At 42.2% G+C, this 16,495-nt stretch overlaps 1 protein-coding gene across 1 annotated transcript in view; it reads left to right on the top strand.

Moving 5' to 3' along the window:
- The window catches only part of trappc9 (trafficking protein particle complex subunit 9), a 254,895-nt gene that overhangs the window by 119,472 nt on the left and 118,928 nt on the right, over positions 1-16,495 (top strand). The window contains exon 15 of the mRNA XM_008285913.1: positions 12,696-12,838. Coding sequence (XP_008284135.1) covers positions 12,696-12,838 — 143 coding nt within the window. The remainder of the gene's footprint in view (positions 1-12,695; positions 12,839-16,495) is intronic.

Below are 16,495 nucleotides of genomic sequence, written 5' to 3'. Positions count from 1 at the left end.
ACAAATTTGTGTTCCATGAGAATCAACTTTCCTGGACAAATAAGAACAAATACAAGGAGTTTGACCTTTTTTTTTCTTCTCTCGACATCCTTTAAAGTGTCACTACACATATTATAGAAGTCTGGACAGACATGGATGTAATCTGTAGATTCATCTATTAGTGGAGACATAAAACTACAAAGTGGTAACCCTACTTTTTAAGGTAAATTAGTAATTAGCGGATAGATTTACTGAAAACTACTCATCGATCACAAATTGAGATTGTGGAGTTTAAGATGTGCAAAGAGGCTTCCAACAAAAGACGACGTTGCTTTGAATACAGTGTAGGACTCAGCCCAAGCTTGGTATCTTTCATTTATCTAATTTTATCTCTCGACAACGTCATCGATGAACTTAAACAGATTATAAGGATCAGCTCAAGATGTTCCTTCATACAGAAAAGTGATAGTAAGTCCTTGATGCAAATTAAGTAACGGAACAAAAATATGGCTTTCATTTTCTCTGTGAGCTTGAGAATGTGGCTTTATAGCAGTTGTAGCCAATATGTCTTGTGATCATTAGCTTTTTAGCTCAATCTTTCATTATTAAGCAGTTGGCAAAGTGTGGAGGGGTATTAGACCACTCAGATTCCCTGACAACAAATTCAATCAAGCTGTAGTGGTTTTATTGAGGAACAAGATTATATGAATGATAAATACGATAAATAAAGCACGTAACGGTGTCTGCAATGTGACTGAGTGTTTGGGAGATATTAAAAATAATGTCAATGTTGTTGGTTAAAATATTCTTTGCCAGTAAAGGTCTGAATAGCGATGAACTGAATAAGGATATATTATTCCTATCTATAGCATGGAGTGTATGCAGAGTTTACACATCAGTAGGAGAGCATGGTGAGGTTATGCCAAGACTGATACTGCATGATTGTCGTGTCGTAGTCCACCAGGGAGCTGTGGTTTTAAATATTTGTACAAGCTGCATGCAGCCGCCGTTTCCCCGGTAACATGGTGTTGTTGGATGAGGATGCAGAGAGATAAGATTTGTAGGAACGGACACTGCTGAAGGGTTCGGTGTGCTAAAGAGGGGAGGGAAGGGAATTGTGTGAACTGTGTCCCATGCATCCTGAGGATGTCACTGTCTCCACCGCTGGTGTTGATTTTGCACTGCAGAAACCGGGAAGCGGCGTGATGTAGAATAATGAATCACAGCCGAGGCAGCGTGCCTGGTGCTGTTTGGCCGGTGGATCTGGTGTGTGTAAGCATGGTTTGACAAAGAGCATCTTTCAAATTAGGGGCCGTACATGGAACACAAAGCTGATAGCTTCAGGTGACTTAAAAGGGAGATAATTAGCTAAAAAAATCACACTCATGCAATGTGAAAGCTGTTGTGAAAGGAATTAATAAAAGACAGTATTATTTATTCTGCCTCACAGACGTTTTTTATTTTTTTTGATTTAGACTTGTCTACATGCAGGGGAATTTGTTATTAAAATGAAACAGACCAGCACGATGTGAATGTGTTTTTGTTTGATTTTGGGGAGGTTTGTATGGACGTGAAATATCAGTGTACTGATACAGAACAATGCATGCTCCAGACTATGACCAGAATGGTTGCATATGCGACAAATATCTGTAGTGTGTGAGTTAAAATGTCAGATTGTCAAATGCAGAGCCCCCGTCGTTACTGTATTACCTATTGGGGTTGAAAAGAGGACTTTTTCTCGCCCTTTTTCTCGTCCTCACTGATTCAGTCAGTCACTCCCTGCCTAAAGTGTGAAACAATCCACTTTGCTGATTATTTTGCCAAACAAAATGAGACAGAGGAGGAGGCTGGTGGAGAGGTCCTGACTCATTGATGATCAGAGCGCCGGTGCAGGCGGAGAGATTTCCACAGAGTCAGCGAAGAAGAAAAAGTAGCCCACTACATTCAGTCAAAGCAAGGCTGCCAAATTAAACAAATCTAACAGCGATCATGGCATCCCAAAGTTGAACAAACATGATCAACAGCAGTGTTGACATTTACAATGCACTCCACACAGAAAGCCGTCCATGTAGACGAGATCTCCCCAGCATTCAAATGACAACGTTTTCTGACGCGTTTTGGCACAGGCTATGTCTGCATACTATGTTTGATGTCAGCACATCAAAATTTTGCCTTTGCTTTCTGTTTGGTTGCCAAATACAATAGGCTGAGGACGGACATGCAGCGAATGGTCTCCAGCTGGAGATCAAACTCAGGACTTGCTGGTCCGGACAATCAGTGTGCTAATTTTCCCAACTTCACACCAACCAGTTCTAGGATATCCTCAAGACGCCATTGATGAAAGTAGAAAGATGTAAAAACCTGACAAAATTCAGTTGAACACAGAAATTTATATCAAAAGAGCAAGAAGCAAAGTTTAATAATAAGAGGATGCTGTATGTCGAGAATGCAGGCTTGGATGCGTCTGCCACTGGGGCTATAGTTGGAAGTGCAACATGTTTGAAGGTTTCGCTCACAGACAAAGAGAAATGCTTCATGTGTGAAAAATGTTAAGTAGCGCAGACGGAAGGTTACAGCGCTGCCACTTATTGCACTTTTAGTGGCGAGGAATGAGGCGTGCCTACAGGTGGCCTCTGACAAGCTAATTTCCACTTCTTTGGATTTAATGTGCTGATAGCTGATGTTCCGTGGCCTTTTGTCATCTTTAAATGTGAAATGTCAAAAACTACAAGTTTTAATTTTCATCGCTGGCATGCCTTTGATCATTTAGAACAGGAAAAAAAAACCCTCTCCTGTAAAGACCTGGATATTATTAGCAGCACAGATGCGTGAATAAGATTCTGAGCTTTGATCAAACACAATCAGTGTTGTACTGACCAGCAGCAAACGTTCGTATCATTTCATCACTTCTGACTTTAAGATGTTATAATTAAAGCCTGGCATCCGCTGAATAACTGAGTTTTGCATTTGAAAAGGCAATTACTAGCATCACTACCAGCCCGTGTTGCTGTCTTTCTCTGCCTACATTTCACAGTGGCAACCAGATTACCTGTCTGATGCCGCTAAGTACAGCTGCTGGAGGGAACTTATGTCGTACGGCACTCTTCACATTTTGTGGCAATATTTTTACTATCCTCCCCATCCTATAATAACTTGAGCTTGACATCCCATAACCCCCTCCGTCACAGATTCCTCATAGTTGGGCAGGTTGCTCACCCACTCTTTAAAATGTCTCCCATCCTAATTGCCACATCAGAAGCAAACCCTAACTGTGAGGGGGTGCAGAGCGTGACATTATAAACGCTGTGGGCAGAAATGTCAGGACCATCATTAAATGGACTGGCTCGGAGCTGTTCCAGATAGGCTTTTGGTTTTTCGGGAGGTTTTGGAGCTGGTGAAGTGATTATTCCATGCTATGCAAACTTCTGTGCTTTACTGGGTCCTCCTCCTTTAAAAAAATAAAGAAAGAAAAACTTCCTTTTCCCTGTCAGCAGTGTCAGCTATTTTAGTCTGCGTGCAGCCTGGTTGTTACTGAGCAGTTTTAGATGCTCTAACCCCCATCAGCTGTCAGATCAACACAGGCTTGTTCATAGTGCCCTTGCTCCTCATCATCCAGCAATTATTGCTAAGTCATTACACCGTGGGGCCGATAGAGAACATATTCGCTCTTATCAGTCCTCCTGCCCTCTTCTCTCGTGAATCATCAATTGCCAACAAGCGCAGCAGAAACATGATAACGTCAAGCTGTCTCAAGGCCACAAATTCCTTGATAGTGCCTCTTGGAAGGCTAAAACATAGACTCAAAGGAGGTTGATCTTCTACATTGATAACATTTCTATAAAAAGCAGTGCAGTGCTCTCGTCTGCTCACGTCGTTGCCGGCACGTTGCATCAAGTGTCCATGACGAGATGACTCCAGTAATGAGCAGGTGTACAGGGACAAACGCTGTCCTCCGTTTCTCCCACTTATCTGTAGTGCAGCCGGCAACTTAGTCCTGCTCGATACTTGATTTGTATTTCACTTCAGCTGTCTTCAGAGTGTTATTTAACTCCTCACTGTTTCTCCTCACGTTGGAACCCCGGGGTGCCCAATTGATTGGCTCAGTGATTGACAAGTAGGCACACATACGAGAGGCAGTCCCGGCAATGCTCCGAATGGACACAGTGCATCTGAATGCCCTCAGGTCATTTCTCAGTTTCCTGCAGAAGCCAGGGCCACTAGGTGACTAAATAGCTCTCCTGGCTGACGGCTCACTTCCCTGCCAAAAGGCAGATGCAACCAAAGCAAAGGTCAAACCTCATTTTAGGGACAATTAGGCACACAGACTTCCATTTCATCACATCATCAAAGTGCACTGTGACCCTCCGTCGGCCCACCATTCAACCACCTGTCCCAGTTATAAGAGAAAACCTGAGAGTACAACCTGGGATCCATAGAGAGATAATCACAATACAGAGAGTGTGTGTTGAGTGGCACATGTTGTTCTCCACATTTTTTTTTTTTTTAAATCAAGGTTGGAAAAATAAATGTTTTTGAAACAGACAGAGAAATTGATGCTGTAAGTGTATCTGCTATAAACGAGGGCTTTACGCCATTTCCAATTTAGCTGTCTGCAGAAAGATAACGACGTTTCACACCAGAGCTTTTTACTGTTGCTTTTGCTGAGACTGTGGAAATAATGTGGTGAAATTCAATTTTTTTTTTGTGTGTCTGCAATTACTGCCATTAGATGTGTGTCAGGTTCCTCACTCAGAAATTGCCAAAAGGAAATCAGACGGCGGAGGAGAAAGTCTGCACACGTGTAGAAAGTAATTTTGTCTTGAAGCATTTGATGTTGTTTTGTAATTTTAACCCTCTATGTAACAGGTAGAAGATCTATTGGAGAACGTTATAGTAATATATGTGTCCATCCAGGGCTGCAGGATGGTGCAGTTGGTAGCACTGTTGCCTCGCAGCAAGAAGGTCGCCGGTTCGCGTCCTGGTGGGGGCACCGGAATCTTTCTGCGTGGAGTTTGCATGTTCTCCCCGTGCAGCGTGGGTTCTCTCCGGGTTCTCCAGCTTCCTCCCACCAAAAACATGTTGAGGTTAATTGGTGATTCTAAATTGTCCGTAGGTGTGAATGTGAGTGTGCTTGGTTGTCTGTCTCTAAGTGTAGCCCTGTGATAGACTGGTTTCCTGTCCAGGGTGTCTCCTGCCTTTGCCCTAAGTCAGCTGGGATAGACTCCAGCCCCCCCGCGACCCTCGTGAGGATTAAGCGGTGTATAGATAATGGATGGATGTGTCCATCCAGTGAGAGTTAATCGCAAACAAAATGTAGTTTCATCTTTAAATGTAAACAAAAGCAGACTTTCCCAACACAAATAGTTACTCAGTTTAGTTTGCAAACTCGCCTTTTCCTAATGAGGTTCCATCTTTGCTCACAGAGCGAACCAAATTAAATCAAGTACCATACCTATACCATCAATCAGCTCACCCAATGACCCAGTGGGCCGGTGGCTAATAGAATGGCCACTGACAGCTTTAGCAGGGTCTCCTGTCTGCTTTGGTTGTACTATTTAAAATGCCCTGTCTATCTCCACAACAGGGCAGGAGTGGTTAATACTAACCCGTCACCTCTAATGGAATCTGATGAAAATAGACAATCTTGTTTTTTTGACTTTCATGAGCTTTGAGTGTCTGTTGATTGGCTGCACGGTGGCTTTGGTGGTATCACAGTTTGAAATGAGTCAATCTTTGTTATTCGTTTTGTTTATTATCCCTTTGAAAAGGCAACACAATTAAGGACAGAAATGACACAGAATTGAGGCCCGGAACAGCATTACCAACAATTAAACATCTAATACAACAAAACAGAGGAGAGACAATCAGCAGAGGACGGTAACAACATGTACTCCAACTACATGTCATTGCACTTTTTTTTTTTTTTTTTTTTTTATTGAAGCTATAAAGGCTCTAAAAATACTTTTTCAGTCAGCTGAGTTCTACAGATAATGAAATATTGAATTTTCTGCAACTGTTTTGGTTATTGCACTTGAACGATTTCTGTCACTAGTTTGATGAGGCATCGCTCACATCGAAGTTTTACTGTTTTTCAAAAGTCTCTCCACCCCCCAAACATGAACCTTGATGATTGTATATTTAGGCAAAAGTATAATATGTTAAGAAAAATACTTTAACTTGTTGCTGCAAGTTTTTATTTTTATTTGTTTACGCATTTCGCACCATCAGATATTGTCTTGATGAAGGAGCACCTTTTTAATCTCTTTTCTTTCAATACCAGTTGTAGGGAAGTAATGCAGGTTACCAACTGTTATGAAAACTACATGTTAATTTAAACAGGCTTGGGTTTGTTTTAAGAGACCTACATTGAGTTCGTGTGCTGAACCTGAAAAAAAAAAAAAACGAATGGAAAACCTACTGCGTTCCAAAACTTGAACAGAGGTGACAATTACAACTTTCTTTTCTTTGTCAGTTGGACTCGCTCATTAGTTCTGAATGTTGGCCAACACAGCTTATATAAACAATAAAGTGGAGCATCAGATTGTCTGGGATATTCCTCTTCCCGGAGTCGAGATTGCGTGGATCCGTTCAGTGTTTGTGCTCGGCTAAGCTGTCAAGGAGCTGCTTTGTGTCGAAGGTACACTGATTAAATTGATATAGATTTTCTCATGTCATTCTTAGTAAGACGGCGTGTAAGTTAATTTCCTAAAATGTCAAAGTGTTCCTTTAAGAAACACCAAGACATTGCCTCAGTGCCAACAAAGAGTAGTTAGCAAACCACGCACGCTCGTGCAATTTTGAGAGCTCCCCGTCCCTGCCTACCTGTCACTGTGATGCGTTATCTCAGTATTCCTGTCAGGAGACATGTGGCCATGCCATAATCTCCTCGGCAAGATGTGTCAGGATCTTTATCTCAGTGCCAAGGCATTCAAAAGCCTTCAGTGTTTTCTTGTGTTTCTCTGTTTTTGTGCGCCCATCATGTGTAGGAGTAAGAATACTGTGCGTGACATTCAGCATGCACCTCGATTGTCAAACAAATGCTGCGTTTTTTGTGGATGAATGTGATGGATAGTCTTCTGAGGCTTTGTTGTGACACAGCAAAAAATGTGGAGTGATGGCATTCAAGGTAAAAGCGAGTCTGCCATCCGTGTCCTGTCTGTGACGCTTAGCAGCAGACTGCATAGGTGTTTTTCCGTAAATACATCAATGAAAACCCCCAGCCTCTTATGGTTTTATAAGTTATAGTACATTCATATTTATACAGGGTCCGGTTCATTGTGATATGGTTATAAATATTTCAAAGCACAGACACATTAGGGATTTTGTAAAATGCCTGCCTGATGAATATTCCAACTAGATTATTGCATATAGTTTACAGAAGGTGCACACCTTCCCTACAAAGTTACACCGTGTGTTAGAACGGTCTGATGTCTTAGCAAAGAACATTGTTTGTTGACATGACGGACACTGCAAGTGCAAGAGGTACGCCATTTTGTAACCCTTTTACATGAAACTCTTGACACATGTTGGGTACAGGTGGAGCAGAAGTGTGATGATATACCAGCAAGTCATGGGTGCAGAATGACCATATCTGTCTTACCACAAAGTACACAGCAATACCACGCCTCCCTTAACTCTGTCTTCATCCACCTCTGTGTAGATTGTTTGTCTTCAAGGTTTTGTGGCAATACGCTGCAGAATCATATGTTTTTAACTATGATACGAGAGGCTATCTGTTTTACATATGCCATCGTGTGCTTGTCTTTTTCTCAAGAGCCAAAGGATCACCGAGGTCAGGACAGCGCTGTCAGTAGGGATTCAATAAACTTGCCTGCATCGCGTCTTCCAATCATGTCTGTTGGCAGAAGTGTTTATACCTGTTCTGAAAGACCACACTCAAAGGCAGGGTGAAAATCCTGTGGTCACGGTCACCTCCCGGCTGCATCATGCTGCCTCACTGGTCTTTCTTCGAGAGCTGTAGCATGTCTTTGAAGTCTTGACAAAAGTGAGTGCACGGTTTGAGACGGTTTGTCACCAAAGGCATTCATGGTTTTGCACTCGGTTGTCCACACAAAACACGTCTATTTTCCCACCTCTGCGCCCCCGGCCGGTCTGCTATGGAAAGTGATTGTCTGTTTTGAAAACTTTTGGCTCCTTTTTGCTTTAACAAAGGTAAGACACTGTTAGTTGATCACATGAGCTCTTTGTTTGAAACTTAGCGAAACTTTTAACTTGGCTGTGTTACTGCATTCATGTTGCTTTTATCATAGCAAACATACAGTCAAGCTTTATCTGTACAGTCTGTTTCAGCTGATTTACTTTACACAACATGCTTTAAAGACTGCCTCCGGTAGAAATCAAGTATATTTTTTAAACTTTCTTATTATGTCCATGTGGTGTTTTTCATATGCTGGAAAACATATCATGAATGAAAATACTATGAAACACCACGGCTCTGCATCTTAAAATTGCAGTGTACCAGTGACGGCCTCAACAACATGGATTCAGGCTTCTGGGGTTTCATACACAGCAAATCTCAGGAACCAATCCTGTCAACTTGCTCATGGGCCTTTTCTATATCATAATCTTTCTTTGGAATGGGTGTTGGAGTCAAATGTGCATTACTCCAGTGACTATACGCAACTTGTTCTGGTATGATCAGTAGCTTTTGGAAGCTCATGTTAGCAAAATGTCAGTAAATATTGCTGTACATGGCAGATTGCTGAGTTTATGACTGTCCTCCACGTGTGCTGTTAGCAGTTTTTCTCTGTCACGTTACAACTAATGCGGCAAGGCGTACTTCATTTTATTAGAATACAAAACTTAACTCTAGGTCCATGCCTATCTTGTCACTGTTTGGGTTTTTAAGTCTGTTTGGTTACCTGTGCCACTCCTACTACCTGCAATTTGCTCGGAGTCAGTCAGCCTGCTAGCTTCCTGTCTGGTCCTGACCCGAAAATCCCCAGCATTTCATCTCGTCGTTTACAGAAATACCCCCCACATGAAAGCATGGCTCTCGTGGCTCTCAGGTGCCCAGCTTCCTAGTCAGACTCACCAGATCTAAGTTGTGGGTATAAGCCTGTCATTGGCCGGTAATTGCAGTCGGCATTCTCCCCTCTTCCATTATCTACGTGTTAAAGTTTTTTTCACCACAAGGTACAAAAACAACAAGTTCTCGGCTATAACCTGCTGCACTGTAAATGAGACAAAAACTTTTGCAGAGGATTTGAATCGTTCACATTCCTCGTTTCATCGCATGCAAATATTCCACCACAACAATTCCCGCCATCACTCGTTTAAGTCATTCTTTGCTTCGCTCCGCCCACAACGACTGTAATTGGTTTAAAAAAAATACAAACAAGTTTTTTTTCCCCCCTGCAGCCGAATGATGGTGTGGTTCAGCCAGAACATTATGTTCTACAGAGCAGGCTGGCGAAGCAAAGCTACCAGCTCCCTCACTTCTCACCAGCCTAACTCAGCTCCAGAGTCAGACAGCATCTGCCCTGCTAACTTCATGTCTGATCCAGGCTGTGAGCCAGCCGGCCTTCAGCCTAGATTCCAGGTGGTCCGACTGGGAGCACCTCTATCCAGCACTTCGGTGTGCTAGCATTAAGCCCTGTAGCCCCAAGCTAACCTCCCAGACTGCTAGCATCCAGCCAGTTAGCCTCTAGCCTGCTAGTCTCTGAAGTACTGGTCTGCAGCCTGCTAGCCTCCAGCCGTTCATCCAGTCAGCTGCCAACTTCCTGCCTGATCCTGCTACCTAAGACCCCAGAGTCAACTTTCAGAAAAACCTGCAGAATGATGCATGGCTCTTAATAGCATTGTACCCATTAGCTGCCCAAAGCACAGAGTCCTTGCTGCCTGCTGAGACTTTTTACTGACATGTTAGACAGACCTCTCCACCATCACCACCATCAAAACACTAAATGAAGGAACATCTTTTGGAAGAATGGTGTTGCATCCATCCATTAGAGCTCCAGATATTCATACCAGGGTGTATGAAATCCATTCCTGGTAGCATGTGGTAACCCAACACGTTGCTGCAATGTTGGTTTTTCCTTTAACTTGTCACCTTGTGTATTTTCTGTTGTCCTTTCATTCTCCGTTGCTTGTAGGCAACAAGCAACAAGCCATTCACTTGGATATAAAACAGCTCCTGCAGTCTCTGGTTATCAGCAATAGTGAAAGCCTTAATCGAAATGTTACCTCAGTCTGGGCATTCTCGCTAATCACATTGTTTCTATGCATGCGAAGGTAGTGCATATGTGCAGTCAGGCTGTTTTCTTAGGCAGCGTGCGTGCACAGCTCATTACAGCGGCATCTATTTTTAGCCCGGCGTGATTGAAATAGGGTCCTGAGGGGGCCGTGAGCAGAGAGTGAGGATCGAACAAAGGAGGAGCTCAAGGGTTGGCCCTGGTCTGAAAAGGGAATTGGGGGTACACAGCCGAGGTTTGAAAGTGTCGCTGAGACAATCGCTTTTCCTCAAGAGGATCATGTTTAGGCTATTAGTGCCACACAGGCGGCCACGAGATTACACAACCCCATGTGACACAGCACTTGTCGACTCCAAAGAAAAATGAGTTCTTTTTTCCTGTTTGCTCTTCCTATTAGAGATGCTCACCTTTAATACACATTTGTCACAACATATAAACATGCCATGTTGTAGCTGTTTAATAGATTCATTCTTTTTTTTTATTTTGGCAAAATGAAGCTTTCGACAGTTTGGAGAATAAACTTGTTTTGTCAGTTTTTGTCTTAAAAATTAAAATATAAGAAAGCAGCAGCCTCATCCTTTAACAAGCCGGAGCAAAAACAAGAAGTGAAGAAAGCATTGTTATGGAGAAAACATAGACTTTAATGGAAATTGGCTCTAACCAGCCCCTGCTCAAGCAATCTGAGTGATTTCAGTCAATCAATTTAAATGAGATTTGTATCAACGTGATGCTCCTTTCATTTTGATGCCAGAGTCTTGCTCTTTTTTCTTTTTTTTTTTTACCTGCATTGAAAGGCTGCTGTTCTTCCTTCAGATCCAAAGTGGATTGGCTTCACTGGTTCCCTTCAGTACTTAATGGTAGAAGTAGTAAGTATTCAGAGGGGATATCAGGATTTTTATTTGCATTCTTTGCTTTCAACATGCTTCATTTAGTATTCAATTATGAGGATAGTTTTCCTGTTTTGGGGAGTATTGCGGTATTTTTAGGTATTTTTTTTTAGAATACATCATAAAACTTCATCTGTTAGAATATAGATAATTTACCTTTAAACACAAAGCGCAGTATGTGTGAAGCGTACAGCAAGTTAGAATGATTGTGATATGTTTCATTTTTATTTAATTTATTCAAATAAAGTCACAAAGAGATAGAGAGACAGTTGTACAATGCCGATTTTATTCCATCCAATCAGTAGATATTCTACTGGGTGAATTTCACTTGTGCTGCAGTTGGATGAAAAGCTGCACGATCATTCAAGTCATCAGGATTCACTGAGTAGTTTCAATAAATGTACCATATTTTACAACAATGCATTGAATAGCTGTGGAGATGTTGCACGAAATACCAAAAATAGCTCCCTCATTGTTTCACCCTCATTGTGGTGGGCAAGTCAGACTGTTTCATCCTCTGGAGAACCCAAAGGTCTTTAGAAAATTTAATGGAAATCCATCAGTGTTTGAGATATTTCACTCTGGAAGCGATGGACTGCCATCCATGGACATCAAACTATGGAATAATTATATATATATATTAAAAGAGAGATTATTGGTACGTACAATATGAAAATACATCAAGGATGTGAAGAACACCCACACAATTTGAAATTAGTGTAACTTTGAAATTAAGGGGCTGACAATGATAACAGCTCCCTCCAATGTTTGTACCTCTCTCCTCCGTGTGCTGCGCTTCTGTCATTAGCTTGTAATAGGCCAGACATCCAGCCAGCAGACTGCGAATCATTCCACTTTGGCTTCCAGCCCCCACAAGAGGGGATAAAGAGTGAAAATAATCAAGGAATAAGTGAAATTTTTTCTGGAAAGGCAGAGCCAGTGCCTCCATCAGCAATATGTGGAGAGATGATATATGCCGCATAGGAAGAAAAGCAGGACCTTGGATGGTCCTTTTACCCCGCTTCAGCCCATTGCCTGAGTCAGCTAGTGCTCCCTCACCATAAACTGCCACTTTTAATTTCCCTATCCTTTGCCCACTTGGCTGCTTATCTCCCCCCCTCCCCTCCCACATACTGCTTCCGAGTACCTTTGAGTAATGTTTCGTGTCTACTTTACCCCCGTCGTCACCGTGGAACCCTGCCAGCAAATCCCACCTAGCCGACCCACCCGCCGCCCTCTCCTCTCAAACTGTTTGAGGATCCGATACGTTGAATCTGAATCATCTGTTAGGAGCCACCAACCGAACCCTCCCCACACCTCAGGCTTTGCAACCCATCATACTTCCATTTCATTAAATAGCACAAATAGCTGCCCTGCGGTGCATTTAGTATTTTGCTGTAATGGCTTTTGATGAATCGATTTGAAAAATACACCATATTTGCTGATGGACTAGCGGGACAAAACACGCCGGCTGTGACCTCTGACCACAGCCGCACTCTGTCTTCCATACAGATGTTTCACTGAACGCTGTTGGTCGATCACAGTGTTTGTTTGTTTTTTTAAATACACTGTCAAACCAGCTCGATCTAAATGTCTTTCCTTTTTCTTTTTACAGACTTTGGAAGCGGTGCTGAACTTCAAGTACTCTGGAGGAGCAGGAAAAGTGGAGGGCTACTACAGGGAGCTGTCTCTTGGCGTCCATGTTGATGTGGAGCCTTCTGTGTTTTTCACCAGAGTCAGCACTCTCCCTGCTACCAGGTAACACATAAAATTCAAATGCATTTTCTATATTCTTACACGATATTGTACTTGTGAAGAGTGCATGGGCTCTTTGTGCTAATTAAAGAATGATTTTTACATTTTTACATCTCTTTGTGGGTATAATCTGCACATTTTGTACACGTAGAGAGTTGCATCATTCCTGCTTTCCAGGTTAGCCATAGCCAATGTGGTGCCAGTAACACACAGGTGTTATTATGACCATCAACTCTTTCAGTGCAGTATAATGAGATAGTTTAGGGCTGCATGATGAGTCTTTTTAGCACTGACATTGCGATTAGCACAACAGTCACATCAATCATGGCGATGTGACGTTAGGCAAATTAATCAAAGGTATCATGCTACAACTTTTTTTTTGCTGGTATTTTACAGCAACTTAACATCAGGATGTTGGAAACTTTAAGTCAGTTTCACCGTTCACCATATGCTATCACTGCTGGGTACGCTGTGATCAGATGTCATTGGATCTGTCACCACGCTCAAACGAGATGTCACTGGATCCTGAAGTACATCTGTACATTACTGCTGCAAGCAGAGAAGTTCAAAGGCTGGATGTCAGCAGATACCTGATAATCAGGTGGTGCTGAGCTCCTCCATCAGGTGGTCGTGTCAGCAATCAGTTGCCATTCTTATACATCTAACAGTAGCATTTACGTAGAGTCCTGTTTCTGTCCGCTTAATATTTTTACAGCTAATTGCTAATTTTGTTAAACTGTTTTTCGTGAAATGAGTTACCAAATGCTTCTAGAAACAGCGTCTATCAGAGGGGAGTAACCTTCTGGAACAAGACAGTCATCAAAAACAGGCAAAAATAACTTCCGTTTTCTCACTGTGGAACTCTAACAATTTCCTAAAAGGAGAATTACTGAATTAATGTTCTCAAAAAGAATGCTTTTGTGCCTTGTTTAATATTTGGGTTCACAAAGCAGTGTTGACATTCAAGGTCACCTTACATCATGTCCTGTTCTTTCAGCTTGCATGCCATTTTTGTCCGTAGCGGGGTTTATTATTTTTGGTTTTAATCATTTCTCATCTGACAATGCAGCAACACAACTCTACCTTCGCTCTGCACTTCAGCGGAGTACCAGACAAGCTAAGAATAATCTGTCTCACAGCTGCTCTTGTCCCAATAATTGGTAATACATCTAAATTCTAAGGCCTCATTTTATCTCACATAAAGTATAATTTTCCTCTCTCGATTTGGTGGATGGATATCGACCTTCTCTTGTACCACTGCAACCACTCTGGCTGTGACATTATTGCTAACCAAACTGGAGAACATGCTATTTTCACTGACAGGTCAGATAGTGGCACATTTGAATGGATACTGAGTGGATAGTTCCAGGCTCTCACATTCCCTCTCGTACGCACATAAACATACATTACTGCAGACACCCTCGCCCGTCCTCACTCGCGCACATTCCCCACGTCTCGCTTCACTCCACTTTTCAGCTCCCCAACTCTCGTGAAAAAAAAAAAAAAAAAACTCCAAGCGAGGGAGACAGATCGTAGCAGAGTAATAGCCACTTGAGGTGAATCATTAGCTGTAATAATATCTGCAGTTTAAGCCATCCATCTTGGCTCAGCGCTGATAGATATGCTGCACTGGCTGCTATACCATCACCCTGTAATCGCCACACCACCCCGTTCTTCCTCACCTCTACCGCACCCTGAGCATTTTCTGCCTCACCACTCCGACATACAGTATTCATTGGCTCTCGACCAAATCTCCAAAACATTTGAAATGTATTGAAATTGAAGGCTTTAGAGGGATTTAAGGTGGCCCGCAGCAGATCTTAACAACTCCTCTCAAGTCAAATAAACTTTATTTGTATGGCTCAGCATCGCATTTAGTGACTCAGTAGGCTTTACGGGGCCACACCATTGGTTGTTGATCCTCACTGACCTGTCAAACTAAAAAAAAGAAGAAAAAAATCACTATTTCCATAAGCGTCTAAGAAAAATGCAAGAACCCTCTTGACTCAAAGACAGATATCCATTCTCTGGATAGTTTAGGGTATAATAAGAACTGAAGGATTATTTCCTATGCTCTTGTCTAGTAGTTCATTCATAATGCTCCCGTAATACGTTTGTCCAGTACAAGGATGATCAAAAAGTTCGGATCCTGTTCAATCTGTAGCACAAAACAAACATCAAAATCTGTATTAGTTCATCCAGTCCAACCTCACCAGGAGCAAACTCGTTGTTTCCTTCAACATTCTTTGGATTGTGCACCGAGAAATTAGTGACTTCTTCCCTCTTCCCCAAAATGAAATTCAAGTTGAAAAAGTTAATGTTTTAACAAGACATTCAGCACAGTGGATGGTGCTTGGCATGTTTACAGAATGGGACTTCCAGGGAGTCCTACAAGTGTTGCAGAAGGACTCGGAGCGTTGTGTTGCTCCATCAAGAGATTACTTGTCAAATTTAAACTGGGTCTGGTTTTAAACCTTTTTGATCATCCCTCGTACAACAAGTTTTGAAATATTCTGAATAGCTGGCTAGATCTGAAAACTGGCATGAAATGTTTGCTGAGATTGATTCCCTTCATTACTTCCCATGTGATCAAACGATTTAAAATCAAAATTCTTTCTTTTTGTGTTACGTTCATCCCGGTGGTGTAGTGGTTGGTGCTGCAGGCGCACAGGAAGAAGGGTCTGAAGATGTGTGTGTGTGTGTGTGTGTGTGTGTGTGTGTTTAGGTGTGTGTGTGCGTGTGTGTGTGTGTGAGTTCTGCAGGTGCTCCAGCTTCGTCGTACATGCTAAAGACATGCGTGTTAGCTTAATTGACGACTCTAAGTTGCCTGTAGGTGTGTGAATCATAGCGTGACTGGTTGCCTGTCCTCTCTGGTACCCTGTGATTGACTGGCGACCTGTCCGAGGTGTTTAACTGCCTCTAGACCGGCGTCTGCTGCAATAGGTGCAGCCCAACCTCCCACCTCCTGTACAGGATTAGCATATATAGCTAACTCAAGGATTTCCATCTCATTCTATACTATCTGCTTCACTTCTACGACAAAGAGAGAAATATTGCACTTTTTAAACTGCCTACCTGACAGCTGCAGTTACCGGTTGCTTTTCAGATTATGTTTCCACACACACAAAAAAAATACTACTTCTAAAATACTGCACATCATTAAATATTAAGCTGTCATTTCTCTGCGTTTTTGACTCGAAACCTTTCACAAAAACCACGTCTCGTTGGGGCCGCTTATCTTGTTTCAGATGTCTGTGAATTGTTATGCGTTCCAAGTAATTAACTGCTGCAGAGGGTGTGGGGTCAGAGAAGTACTTAGCGTGTTGTTGTTTTTTACCCAACGTGACAGACATGCACACTGAGTTGGATACAAATAGGAACGAGTGCAGGAACCGGCCTCATTTGCCAGATCAGTAACATTTCCCATCAGCTAAACAAAATACAATACGGCAGACGACAATAATAATGTGTTTGGGAGAACTTTTGTTTTTCTTCTTTCCCCTAATTATCACACAGATTGACTTTGTAACTATGTTGAGAGGCCTGTCCCTGAGGCTGCGAACCACTAAACCTCACAGTGATGCATCCCTCTTAACAATTAGCAATAATATCATAAATAATAGCATATTAGCCAAAGGGGACATTTTACTGCAAAACAAG

Source organism: Stegastes partitus, unplaced genomic scaffold (assembly GCF_000690725.1).
Source record: "Stegastes partitus isolate 25-593 unplaced genomic scaffold, Stegastes_partitus-1.0.2 Scaffold422, whole genome shotgun sequence".
NCBI classification, from domain to species: domain Eukaryota; kingdom Metazoa; phylum Chordata; class Actinopteri; family Pomacentridae; genus Stegastes; species Stegastes partitus.
The sequence above is the reverse complement of the archived record's forward strand: the minus strand, read 5'-3'. Positions and strand labels throughout refer to the sequence as shown.